This window comes from Semicossyphus pulcher, unplaced genomic scaffold, assembly GCF_022749685.1.
Source record: "Semicossyphus pulcher isolate SPU_LCO1_2020_fin unplaced genomic scaffold, fSemPul1.0.p SCAF_5, whole genome shotgun sequence".
In the NCBI taxonomy this organism is placed as follows: Eukaryota; Metazoa; Chordata; class Actinopteri; order Labriformes; family Labridae; genus Semicossyphus; species Semicossyphus pulcher.
The window spans coordinates 15322735-15336431 of NW_027211726.1; the positions used below are offsets into that span (position 1 = coordinate 15322735).

Sequence of the window (13697 nt, forward strand, 5' to 3'; positions counted from 1 at the left end):
CTTTTGTTTGAGTCTCGCGCCTCGACGGTTGGCTGCCACTGACGTTTGACTGATTAAAAACTATAAAAGTGTCAAGCCATAAAATGTCTCATTTAGTGAAACAACTCCTTTAAAATGTGAGATACACACATCTCCAAAAGAACTACTTGTTTTTAATACGGTCGTGTAAATGTTAAAATATATATATATTTTTAGTGAGGCACAAAAGACATCTAATACTTTGACGTCTGCGGGTCCTTGCAGGAGGGTGTGTTTACATTGACGTCACAGTAGTTTGCCGAAAGGGTGAGTAAAGTGTCTTTAAATTTCGTTGTTTTGACACTTATATTTAAATAGCATTAACATTTTGGGCTCATCCTGGTTTTGACAACAATGATAGTCAGTAATAAAAAGTGTAATGTGTACAAATAACTACCTGTACGGCTCAGTTATAATAAATCATATAGGAAGTGCTAACGAGCTAGCCTCTACAGCTAACTTATGGTTAGCTAGTTCGGCAAAACAAGATATTCGAGGCTGAGGATCAGCTTTTTTCAGCAGGATAATGTCCCTCTTATTCTCATGGATCATCAAGGTCGTCGAGTTGATGTCAATAATTAGCAGAACAATGATTTCAAATTGTTATAGTATTTAAAGCGTACACACGGTGTAACTACTGTAGCCAACCTTTAAATACGTAGCTAATGTTCTGAAAAGCGAACAAAGTTATATACAGCAATTCTGTGGTGCTGATCTGTCGAACTGAAAACAACGACTTGGAAGCATGTGGCCCCGAATGCGGGACATTAAAAAGGATGTGAATAATTCATATGTATTTACTTATGAGAATGAAAACGTGATACTAAACTGTTTGGAAACCTGTATAATTAAATAGAAATATATAGAACCTTACAGGGCTAAATATATCCGAACAGAAGCTTGATTTTCCCTTAGGAATTTATTAAGCCTAGGTAAAAAGAATCACCTAAATCCTGACGCATCTCTTATGACCTAATTGAGACACTCTCTTATTGTATATTTGGTGAAACTGTGACCACGCCATTTTTTTAACCAACGGTCTATATTTAACTGTTTAAAAGTTAAAGTTTAGTATGATGCAAAGGCAGGGTTTACATCTCACTCTTAAAACTGTGTCATCTGTGGCCTGGCAGCTAGAAGTTGTACTTACAATGTTTAGCTACTTCTAACAAAGCTCTCCCCTGATCGTATTCACACTAAATTATTTAAGTGATTGTCCAGGAAATGTATTGTTATTCATTTAATCCAAAATGCCCAAAGTACTGTTTCTGTTTTTACTCTTTCCTGCTGTATTGAAAGAGGAGCCCTTGGATTTAACACCTCCGGTGTTGATTATACTTTGAATAAGAATAATTGATAATACAGTTACATGAATCATTAATTTTTTGACATATTGTAACCAAATCCTTTTTCAGATAAAGCTGTGATAAATAAACATCATGTTTCATGGGATACCAGTCACAGGAGGTGTGGGAGGAGGTAAGACCTTAAAATAATGTCTACAATTTAGGTATTTATATTGTTCAGTCATCATCCTTTTTAACAGTAAATATCACCTAATGTTAATTAAAGCATCCTGTTATTTTTGTTTCCCACAGCTCCGGCCAATAAACCTGAGTTATACGAGGTACATGAAACTGATATCTTGGATTCTAATTATGGGTTGTGCAAACTGGATTTTTATTCTGTATAAAATTTTACTAATCCAATCATTTTATATATTTCTAATTATTCACTCAAAATGACCTGGAAGAAAACTAAACATACCATTTTAACAACTGTTTCTTCTGCAAGAGATTCTTCATTAAAACTGAACTACAACAAATTATGTCTTTACAGGAAGTGAAACTATACAAAAATGCAAGAGAAAGAGAGAAGTAAGTGTGATGTATATAAGACTAATAAGCAGCTAATATGAATCAACAGTAACCCTGGGATTTATAATGTGGCCCAGGTTGTAGCATCATATTATCAACCCTGTTTCTTAAGGTATGACAACATGGCCGAGTTGTTTGCTGTAGTGAAGACCCTTCAGGCTCTGGAGAAGGCTTACATCAAAGACTGTGTCACACCTAACGAGTGAGTCATACTCGAGTCTATATTTGTATTTAGAGACTAAAAGATCACCTGTTACTTTGATTGTATGCTTGTATTAATCTGCAGAACTTGTGTGTTTCAGGTACACTGCTTCCTGTTCCAGACTGTTGGTTCAGTATAAAGCTGCTTTTAAACAGGTGCAGGGCTCTGATGTGGGCTCCATCGATGATTTCTGCAGGAAGTACAGAGTGAGTTCTCAAGTGGAGTGAATTATATTTTGAACCTTCGTGAACATTGTTACAAATCGGTCATGCAACTGTTCGACCAATCTCTTAACACAAATGACTAACAAAGGCATTAAAACTTGAGTCAACAGTAAAACATAAGACTTATTAGAGTCTGTGTCACTGAAGTCAGTCAATAAGGATGTTACAAAGATAAAGGACTCCTTCTCGATGACTGTTAGATGTCGGCAATGGACGATAGATTCATCAATCTGCCCAACCCTAGTAAACGCATTACTCTTGTCATTTTAATTACAGCTGGACTGCCCACTGGCCATGGAAAGGATTAAAGAGGATCGGCCAATCACCATCAAGGATGACAAGGGAAACCTGAACCGCTGCATTGCAGATATAGTTTCTGTACGTCCTCCCTCTCCTCCATCATGTTAAACTGTCTGTCTCTGAATGAGGCTTATTCAGGAGGCGTGCCAGAATGAAAAGTGTTGCAGTTTTATAATATTTTTTAGATTGATTTAGTGAGATCGGGTCAGGAAGAAGTGGCTGAGTGGTTTCGTTTAATTTGGCTCATCCTCTGGTCAGCTTTAAGTGAGTGGGTGTTGGCAGCTTTATCCACTGCCAACTTCTCCTCATATAATAATATCAGAGAAACTAATAAAATCAGTGGACAGGCGATGTCAAAGTAGCAAATATGTGTTCCATGTTTGTGATACGAATGGTTAAAAAAAATTGATTTCTTGTTGTTGACAGTGGAAGTGGGAAAATATGTTGAGTATCTCCTTGTTTCTCACTTTTCCTCACCTTCTCTAACTTTCAGCTCTTCATCACTGTGATGGACAAGCTGAGACTGGAGATCAGGGCCATGGATGAGGTAAATAAAAAGTGTTCAAATGTTAACATTAGAGAGACTTAAAATAATTACCCAACTGGTTCTTTTCCTTTTCCTTCCAGATCCAGCCAGACCTGAGGGAACTGATGGAAACCATGAACAGAATGAGCAACATGCCTCCAGACTCAGAGGCTAAAGACAAAGTCAGCCTCTGGTTAGTGACACTGGCACACCTTGTTTACTTTGCATATGTTTTTAAGCCTCGTTCAATGCAGCATAATTTGTACAACTTTAGTCACAGGGACACACTCATACCTGCCTGGTACATGTGGGGGATTTAAATTTAACCTAATACAAGCCTGCTAACCTAATTGTTTAAATATAATTTTAAGTTCATTTGGAGTGGTTCTGTGTAAATATAATGTGTACGTTATCAAATTTGGTCTCCTTATGGGGGGTCATGTGGCAACATGTACTGTTCATAATGATGAAGTGTCTTTGCAGGTTGAGCAAATTTGTAAAAGTAGAGTTATGACGTCTATTGGTTTATAAGTACCTAATTAATACCTATTAATCCCTATAATAACAACACATTACTGTGGTTTCATGACACAGCTGAGAATTGTCAGGCCTGTATAAATTCCTCAGCAGCAACAACATCGAGCCAGATCAGATAACTCGTGTTGAGGCATCAAACAAATTTTTTTTCGGCTTCAGCTTGAAACAATATCTGTCTTTACATGTATTCTCCTCAATGCTTTTGTGTAATCTCCAGGTCCAACAAACTGTTGGATGTGTGTCCTTCCTCGTGCATGACTGCTTATATTAGTGAAACAACTGTCAGCTTAGGTTTGTAAACCGATTCCCTGTTCTGCTGAACTTATGCCAGTCTTAAAAATGTGTTGAACTGTTATCCTCCTTTCTGTCTCGGCAGGTTGACCACCCTCAGCAGCATGTCGGCCTCAGACGAGTTGGATGATAATCAGGTGCGTCAGATGCTGTTTGATCTGGAGTCGGCCTACAATGCCTTCAACCGCTTCCTGCACTCCTCTTAAAGCATATATCCATCATTGATGCCATTCGTCTGACATTCTGACTCTGATATCTCTTAAGTTAAAAAAAGAAACACTCTACTTTCTACTTATTTTTATTGGGAGGGAGTTTTTCTGTCTCATATCCTACTGATTCTTTCCTCCCATGTGTCCTTTATTCATGTTGTGTACTATTTAAACTTCACCTCCTTATATTATTCTTCTGTATCTAGTACATCATTCTGTCTGCAGCCTTTGTCCACCAGGGTCCTTCTGTGCTCTGAGATGCTCCATTGGCCTCTTTTCTAGCCAAATCTGTGTGATAAACCCTGCAACATTGGCTGTTTGTTCTGCCCTTGACAAACAGTTTACTTCTAACTTTGTACTGTAATATCAAAAAGTTCTAATTTTATACTTAAGTTTTGCAGAGCATCAAAAAAAGAAGCATGATACAATTATACTGGGCAAATGGTGTGAACATGAAGAAAAGGTTGCAACAGCCAAAACCTTTTTATTGTGAAAAATGAAGATATATATTTTCCTTTTTTGGTACCCGTATTCTATCCACAACCTGCTCCCTGGGGTCAGATAAGCGTTGTTTGTTCTGCATACCATTTAGAGTTTATGTTGTTAGAGAAATACAACAAAGGATGTCTGATAACAGGGGAAAAAAGCAGCAGAGATATTGTTCGGACTTTAACATGATTAGACTGCACTTCAAATTAATTAACAAATGGTGGAAGGAATTATTTGTGTACATTTTTTAGTCCTGTTTTCTGTTAATCTGCCTAATCCATATTTCCTGTAGAAATGACGCTTTAGCCACATTAAGTGGGCAGAAAGAGGTGGACACACCTCCTCCTTATTTTGCTTGCTAAATATGTTTTCAATCCTCAAACACCATTAGGGAGAACATATTTATTAAGATTTATCATTGTAAATAATAGTTTTGATTTTTGAATAAGAGCATGTAACACCTTTTTAGAAATAAAAATGAAAAATCTACCTCCAACGTTATTTGTGTGATGTCTGAATAAGATTTAATATATATATATATATATATATATTTCTTATTATTTGGCTTTTTTGAAAATTTAAAAATCGTATTTTAGGATTTTTGGATTGCTATTATTTGCATGCTATTATTTGTATTTTAACAGCTTAATTGTTTACTTTTGCTGCTGCTTCGTTTTATATTACAGGATTAGCACATTTTACCTTTCCTCTACCTGGGGAGGATTAGCCCCGACACCTCTTTATTTGGATAAATAAATAACTTTATTTGTTAAAGAGTTTTTTGGAAACTAATTCCAATATTTTAATGAAAGCAATTATGAAAACTGTTTGCATCTGTGTACAAGTCATAATAAGGGCGATCGTTCCCCTCGTATACAACACTTATCTCCATGAAAACACCAGATGTCCACCAACGGCTGCCGTATAAATGAGTTCATCAGGAAGGCAGTTTAATGTGCAGCGGCTCCTTTAAGAAGCTGGCAGCGGAGTTCTCGTTACCAGGACGACAAGTAATGACAAAAGTCTTCGGCTGCTGGTCTGTTTGCAGTTGGTCGGAGAGCAGAGTGAAGAGGAAGTATCCAAACAAAATGCTGCAGGGGGAATTGAATATAACCAAATAAGAAAAGATACAGTGCAATTTAGGTAAAACGGAGAGCTTGTTTATCAGTCTTTACATGGAGTTAAATGCGTCTCGACAGTTGACTGAACAGTAAGCAACGCGACGTCATACTTCAAGAGGAGACGGGGTCGCACGAGTGTCGCCAGATTCGCTTTCATTCATTTTTTACTGTTTGTGTGTGTGGAAAGTAACATTCAGTTGATGCTTCAGCTCTGGTCCAACCGGACATTCAAGACCTCTGATCTGTCTCGGTGATACTTAGTATGATGATTCTTTCCACATGAGCAGACGAACCAGCTTTTTTTTTTTTTAAAAATGAGCAAGAAATATGAATCAACAAACGTGTCAGAGGTGGAGGAACACATTTCTCTCAAGTATGAAATCAAGAAGAGGCTTGGAAAAGGGGTGAGTGACTTCTTGTTTCTTAATTTTACTGGATTTGATGTAGGTAGAAGATAATTTACCCCAAATGTCCTTATTGCACCCAGGACATGAATCCTATTAGAAGTTGTTCTGTGAGTTGCCAAACTTAAAACATTACAGCCTCCTCTGAACCTGTATATTGATGTTAATCACAACTTAAAACCCCATCTGTACTTTAGCCCTAAGAGAAATTCCTGAAATAACCCAGACTTAAGGTCCTCAGTGAGTACCAGTGTTATAAGCAAGAGGTTTATTTACTTTGGCAGGACTAACTTCTTTGCAGATCAGCTGACGTATGAGGACACTTTTTCTCTCCAGAGTCCAAACCCTTTTGTTTTTCTCTCCTCTGGTTTCCACATGACTAAAAACTGCCTGCGTTCTTTCCAAGGGCTGTCCACAGAGACTCACAAATTACAGCTCAGGTTGAAATGGCCAGGTGGTAACTGCCACATAAACGCGTCACATTGGCTAACTAGACGTACCTGAGGCTGGCAGTGACTCATGTTACACAGCTGTTGAGCCTGTTTACATTTCACTGCTGTGTAGTGATGCTTCAGGGAGCCAAACAGTACTGAGCAGCACTGTGCTAATTGGCTTTGGAGGGTCATAAAGCGCTTTTATAGCTCTGAATAAATTGTGTTTTGTTGCAAAACCCTTTTACCCAGACCTCCCTAGCGATCTGCATAGAGTCTCCAGGGCTGTGTGAATCTGATCCACTGCCTCTAGTGACAACACAACTCCTCGTGTCTCTAATAACAGTGTGCTCTGATGCCTCACCGTTGCCTCTTTTATTCTTGACTTCACGGCATACATCAGTAGAATCTCCCTCACAGACATGTCCTTTTGTCTAGAAATATCGAGGTCGGAAGTAGCCCCAGGCTTCTAAAAGGAAGAAACTGATATGTTTGGAAAACTTTACATATCTTTGGCCAAGATAATTTATAACATGATAACCAATACAACCTCCACACCATTCATGGCAAAGAAGAGAATCTTTTAAATCAACATGTAGAGAAACTCTTTGACGAAAAGCTGTACTATAATCTGAATTAAAAAAGATGTAATGTAACATGTCAATTAATCAACCGACCGAATGTTGTGTAACCAGTGCTATGTATCCCTTTCAGGCTTATGGCATTGTGTGGAAAGCCGTTGACAGACAGACGGGAGAGATTGTGGCTGTGAAGAAAATCTTTGACGCCTTCAGGAACAGGACTGATGCTCAGGTATGCGCCCCTTGTGTCCAAGTAAAGTCATTATTGAAGCCTGTTTTGAAGTCATATTTTCTTAGCATGTATACTTAAACCCTTATGGTTACAAACATATGTGAAGTTATGTTGACTTGCGACCTGTCAACAGTTGAATCTGACGACAGGTCATGACCAATTCTATCAAAAAGTTCTTATTTTAAATACTTTTGAAGCCCAAAGAGGTAAAAAAAAATATAACAATCAATTCACAATGACAAATGTAGCTATGACGGGAAGGTCTGAGAGAGATTTATATAAATTTGTGTCACTCTCTGGCCTGTTTCATTAAAAAAAAGTGCCTACTTTGTGGCTGCATGTTGCTTGCAGACTTCTTCTCCTAACCGTATTTTTTCTTTCCTTTTTGCAGCGGACATTCAGGGAAATCATGTTCCTCCAGGTAACAATTATTATTGCGTTTGCCTTACACTAAGTCCACCTTTCTTTTACGCTATCATTCTCTAAGATTAAGTCCAGAATGAAACAGTCGTAATCTCATCCTCACTCTCTACATTTCTTTTAATCCTTTCCTCTTTGATTTCTTTGTTTCTGAATGTTTTACACATACAAAATAAAACATTTCTCATATACAGCAATTGTTCTTGCAAATTGTAGACTGCTACAGTGTTCATACTTCCTTGTCTGGCATGTTATTTACTTTATTTTTCCAGTGCTGTTTCATCACTAATTGCTTTATTTGTATAACGAAGCGTCAGAGGACTCTAAACGGATCTTGCAACTGTTAGGTTTCCTGTGTGAAAACAACATTGCAGGATACACTTCCCATTCTCTCTATAGGTTTTTGGTGGTTTTGCTTAATATCCTTTTTTTTTTTTTTAATCATCATTTTTCTGGCTTTTTATGAGGACAGTGGATAAAGCCGGAAACAGGGAAAGAGCGAGTGGGGATGATGCAAAGGGCCGAGGGCAGGAGTTGAACCTGGGGCCGCTGCATTGAGGACGATAGCCTCTGTATATGGTCGCTGATTTAACCACTAAGCCAAACCAGTGCCAGCTTTTGCGAAATATTCAAAGACACATAAGTACACCTGTTCTAAAATATGACTTAAAATGATGATATTTTATTATTTAAGTGGGGGGCATTTGGTGTGCTGGCAGCAAAATGGCCACTCTGTGCTTTATTTGCTTGTGTAACATACTCCTGTCTGACTCTCAGCTGACCTACATCCATGTGTCCTTCAGCCCTGCCTCTGCCTCCTAATCAGCTGCTGTCATCTTCCACTGAACCTCCACTGTGTAATCATGGGCTTTAAAGGGAACATTATGTAACCTGTGTTAAAACGTCCCCTGTTATTTACACAAAACCTGCCAGCTATTACAGGCCAAACAATAGCCACAGTGGGATTTCTCTGTTTGTTGTTTCCGTTGATAAAAAAATCTCTGTTGTGTGTTGTGCAGGAGTTTGGAGATCATCCCAACATTGTAAAACTACTGAATGTCGTCAGAGCGCAGAATGATAAAGACATTTACCTCATCTTTGAGTACATGGGTGAGTGTTGGACGTTCTTGCATGGTCACAACATAGCATAATCTGTTATGACACAGACATAGGAAAGAGTAAAGGCTAGAGTTGCTCTTAGCTGTTTGCCTTGGCACCAAAAAGGCCTTGGTGTGTGTGTGTTTTTGTGTGTGTGTAAGGGCCTCCTCCTCCCCTTGGCTGGCTGTCTTACTGCTGAGTCCACAGATTGGCCTCCCTCTATCTGCAGTCCAATCCATGACTCTACAGCAGCATCCAAGCACAGACCTGCACTGTTTCTTTCTTGCATTTGATATTTGTAACACTGCTCAGTTGCATATTTTTCATCTACTCCCTGTAACAGTCAAAGTTGAAGATGATCTCAAGAATAACTAAGAAGGTTTAACAATCCAATTAACAGTTTCTGCCCTGTGCTTTGTACTAGATACTGACCTGCACGCTGTGATAAAGAAAGGCAGCCTTCTGAAGGACGTCCACAAACGTTATGTGATGTATCAGCTCCTCAAAGCCATCAAATACCTGCATTCAGGAAATGTCATCCACAGGGACCAAAAGGTACGCCAGGTGGAGAGCAGTTAGCAGAAGTTCTAAATTCATTTGTATGAAAGGTAATAAGGCCGAAAAGGCCTTAAGAGAAGTGATAAAACACATTATTATTTTGACCCAAATAAATCCTAATTATATATCTGATTAATTAATTGCTTTGTACACCTATCAGCAGAAAATTGAACCTATTATGTCCAATATATGTCTGCTGTTCCACCTCTTTGAACTCCTTGGTATCATCTGTTGTCACACCTCAGTCCTGACCTCTCTGCAGATCATCGAAAATCACTCTTTCATTGTCATTGTCTCCCGTCTCTGTTCCCCACAGCCGTCCAACGTGCTGCTGGACACTGACTGTGTAGTCAAGCTGTGTGATTTCGGCCTGGCCAGATCTCTCAACCAGATCCAGGAGGACAGTGGGAATCCAGCGCTGACGGAGTACGTGGCCACGCGGTGGTACAGAGCTCCCGAGATCCTGCTGGGATCTGCAAGGTATCAACTGTGTTCAGCATCTGTTGTCAGTATCTGTACCTCATCTTTTGTGTTGGAGCGGCATTTTAATTCAAGGGATAAAATACTATTTAGTGTATCATAATGTTAAAGGAGTTCATCATGTCCATAGGTACACTAAAGGTGTGGACATGTGGAGCCTCGGTTGTATCCTGGGAGAGATGCTTCTTGGAAAGGCTCTGTTCCCCGGGACATCCACCATCAACCAGATAGAGAAGATCATGAGTGCCATACCACACCCCAGCCCAGAAGGTGATTAAACAACTCCAGGTTAAATCTATTAGAGCGCATCATACTAAAGTTTAAGTCATGGGCGTCATTTGTTGCTGTGAATTAATGAAATGTTTAATTTTCAGATATTCTTGCGATCAAGTCTGAATATGGATCCTCTGTCATTCAGAGAATGTTACTGAAGTAAGAAAATCTTTTACTTTGTAGTATTTATATTGTTTTCCACAGTGAGGTTATTTTTGCTCTGTGTACATGTTAGTATAAACAACCGACAATGCACAAGCTGCATTTAAATTAACTTTATTTGCATGTGTGCCCAGCTGCTGACCGTTTTCTGACCTTGCCAGCGCATGGCACAGCGCTCGCTCAGGGAAGGGCATTAACAAATCTCTTCCCCCTCCATCAGTAAGACTATAATCATAGCTAACAGTACAGGTGGAGGTGGGGCTGGTTACATGCTCAGAAAGCAGGAGCAGAGATGCAGTGACGCAGCAGTGACAAAGCAAAATCATGCAACAGGCAGTATTTAGTATTTAAAGGGCAACACCGCCTATTTTTCCCATCAAAGTCAGTTAACAGGTCTTTGGGAGAACTTTTGCATATGAAAATAAAAGTTGTATGAAGCCTTTTGTGGCCTATTTGATCAACTTTTAAGTAAGGTCTAAAGACTACATGTTAAAAATGTAAAAATGTTGTTGTTCAGAGTTGGAAAAAAGTTGCTAGGCTGCAGTTTAGCAGCTAGCATCAAGGAGCAGCAGCCACCTAATTCACTGATCAATATGTTGTGTGGTTGACTCGCAATGTGGGTTTTCTGTCCGTTGCAATACAATGTCATCTAACTACAATGCTATAACTTTGTTGTAGTATAATATACTCAATCACTCTTCCTCCCTTCACCAGACCCCAGGTGCCTTTGGAGGATCTCCTTCAGCCGTCTGTGCCTCCTGATGCTCTCGACTTGTTGAAAGGTTTGCTGGTTTTCAACCCTGACAAGCGGCTGACTGCTGAGCAAGCTCTCCAACATCCATATGTAGCCAGGTATTAAAGACCAAGAACCCAGATTGACTCAATAAGCATTTTCTTCTGTGTGCCTTTGAAGAAATGAGTATTTGGATGATCATTCATTTATCCATCACTTTGTTTCCTGTCCCTGAAGGTTTCATAGTCCAGCCAAGGAGCCAGCTCTTAACTATGATGTTGTGCTGCCTGTGGATGATGCTGTACAACTATCTGTGGTTCAGTACCGCAACAAACTTTATGAGGTGCAGTTCAAATCATGAGTGTTCAAAATTAATTTCACACAGCATAGAATATTACATAGAAGTGCTCTGCAAAATGTCCTTTATTTGATCTGATCGAGCTCCTCTTAACCTGCAGATGATGCTGGAGAGAAGAACTCATCAGGGGATCCAACCAAAGGATGAAGGCTGTGGCAGTACCGTGGAGAAGCCCAGTGTGAAGGATGAAGCAGAGAGAGGCCCAGAGGTGGAAAATGGCAACGGAGATAATAACAATGTGGGGAAAACACAACATGAAGAGACTGCCGAGACAAACCACCTGCCTTCACCTACAGGCGACACCAAACCTGCGCCTGTGAATGCATCAACCCTGCCTGATGTGGAGAAGACGAGTCCGTTATGTAGTCCTGGCTTGGGAAAACTGACGTACAACCCCATCACACATGCACCAAGTATGACTCCTTTAGTCCTGATCAAAGAAATATACTTTAATTCTTTACCCAGGCATGAGCTTTATGCCTTCACAATTAAATCTAAACAATAAAGCTGCATATATCTTAAAAGTATCTCAAAAATGCATCTTCCCTCTGGTAGAAAATGCAAAAAAATAATGTTTTTTTCTTGCAGATGTTTTTGCTAGAAGTCCAGTTGGTGCTCCTCATTACTATCACCCCTCTGCAGCCAGCAGGAGACCAGCTGAACAGACCAGTAATGGCAATGCAGTAACTTCACCAACAGAGGGCCCCAACGCTAACGTAGTAAGCAGCAAACCTCCTTCCAATTAGTATTCAGTTTGGTTTCTCTTGCTGTGTTCTTACGCCCTTTTTATTTTTAGCTAGTTGCACTCTTTCTCTCCTACTCATAAACTTTCTGAGGCTCATCAAGTATTCTGTCTTTTATCACGACCCTCTCTAGTCCATGGACCAGATTCTCCAGCGTGGTCGCTCAGCCCCTGTGGCACATGACCGTTCCTTCTCCTTGACCTTAAACCAAACTCAGAACAACCTGCTGGTTCGCAAGGATGAGCCGTCCCTGTCCTCGGGGCTATCTGTCACATCTGCTCGCCTGGTCAGTCCTCTGCATCTCAGGACATGTAAAATATCAGTCAATGCAAGGATGGAATTACAACCTATGTACATGACTGATAAATTGATATTTTATAGCTTGGTAGCTTAAATAAGATATCGAATTAAGGGTTTTTGTGACATTTCTAAATGACTTTTTATTTCCATGCAGAACCAGCGTTCAAACATCCCGGCTCGTGAGGCTCGGCCACCGCCACGGTTCAGCAAGAAAGTATTTCAGAGTAACTGTAATGTGGCAGCTGCAGGCGACCCTCGAGCCAAACTGGGCAGCTATTCTCAGGCCTACGGTACCATCAACAAGACTGAACTAGACAATCTGCTACGAAGCCGCCCTTACAACCAGTAACCGGAGTCACATCCGTGGTAACATCAAGGCAAGGTGGCATATGTGTTTCAACACAAGACGAGGTTTGCCTTGTACCAGGATTTTACACACATGGCAAAATGGAAGAAGACTGTTACACCTGTTGTATAGTGTGGAGATTATAAGTCTTGTCTGTGAGAAAGACATATTTGTAAAAATCCATATCATCCAACTGTACCAGCAATTTTATGAAAATATGTAAATGTGTGTAGTTTCTTTAAGTAACTGTATATCTGCTGAGAGACTTTTATTTACGTGCTAAATATTCCTAAATACCCTTGGGATTTGACTATGTATTTCAAACCTTGGGGCAATCGGGTCCCATAAATGGTTTTTGCAATGAGACCCACTACAGGGTCAGTTCAGCCAAGATTTCTCCTGTTGATCAATGTAGCTAATGACCTACAGGCTTAGTGGTTTATAGACATTCAGCCGGTTGGTTTCAGAATAACTGTAAATAATGCAAATACTTCTTTGAATTGATTGTATGCAAAAGTGATTTACATTTCATGTGAATACAGCAACAATAAGCCTTTTGGTGTCTTTAATGTGTACATAAGAAAAAGATTCTTGAACACAGTTTGTTTGTTTAACAGGCATGAATGACTGTGGCAACAAATGACCATAAAGTTTAAAATAATCATTGCTGGAAATACTCAGATCTTATGTAAAGTACTGGTAAAACTATGTGAAAACCTTCGTTACAAGTTAAAGTGCTGCATTCAAAACCTATGCTGCAGTCAAAAACTATCCTGCTGATTAA

General features: G+C 39.6%; 2 protein-coding genes across 2 annotated transcripts; both read left to right on the top strand.

The window, feature by feature from the left end:
• Positions 1-232: 232 nt before the first annotated feature.
• vps28 (VPS28 subunit of ESCRT-I) lies at positions 233-5169 on the top strand. The gene is made up of 10 exons (XM_069681432.1): positions 233-285; positions 1434-1497; positions 1617-1645; positions 1858-1895; positions 2008-2097; positions 2198-2303; positions 2598-2699; positions 3115-3168; positions 3249-3340; positions 4061-5169. The coding sequence occupies exons 2-10, from the start codon at positions 1458-1460 to the stop codon at positions 4179-4181; spliced, it is 672 nt and encodes a 223-aa protein (XP_069537533.1). The 5' UTR covers positions 233-285; positions 1434-1457; the 3' UTR covers positions 4182-5169.
• An 818-nt stretch (positions 5170-5987) lies between these two features.
• On the top strand, positions 5988-13468 carry mapk15 (mitogen-activated protein kinase 15). The gene is made up of 14 exons (XM_069681501.1): positions 5988-6198; positions 7344-7442; positions 7834-7863; positions 8882-8972; positions 9385-9515; positions 9835-9998; positions 10129-10268; positions 10373-10430; positions 11148-11285; positions 11404-11509; positions 11625-11937; positions 12113-12243; positions 12401-12553; positions 12722-13468. The coding sequence occupies exons 1-14, from the start codon at positions 6109-6111 to the stop codon at positions 12914-12916; spliced, it is 1839 nt and encodes a 612-aa protein (XP_069537602.1). The 5' UTR covers positions 5988-6108; the 3' UTR covers positions 12917-13468.
• The last annotated feature ends 229 nt before the right edge of the window (positions 13469-13697 follow it).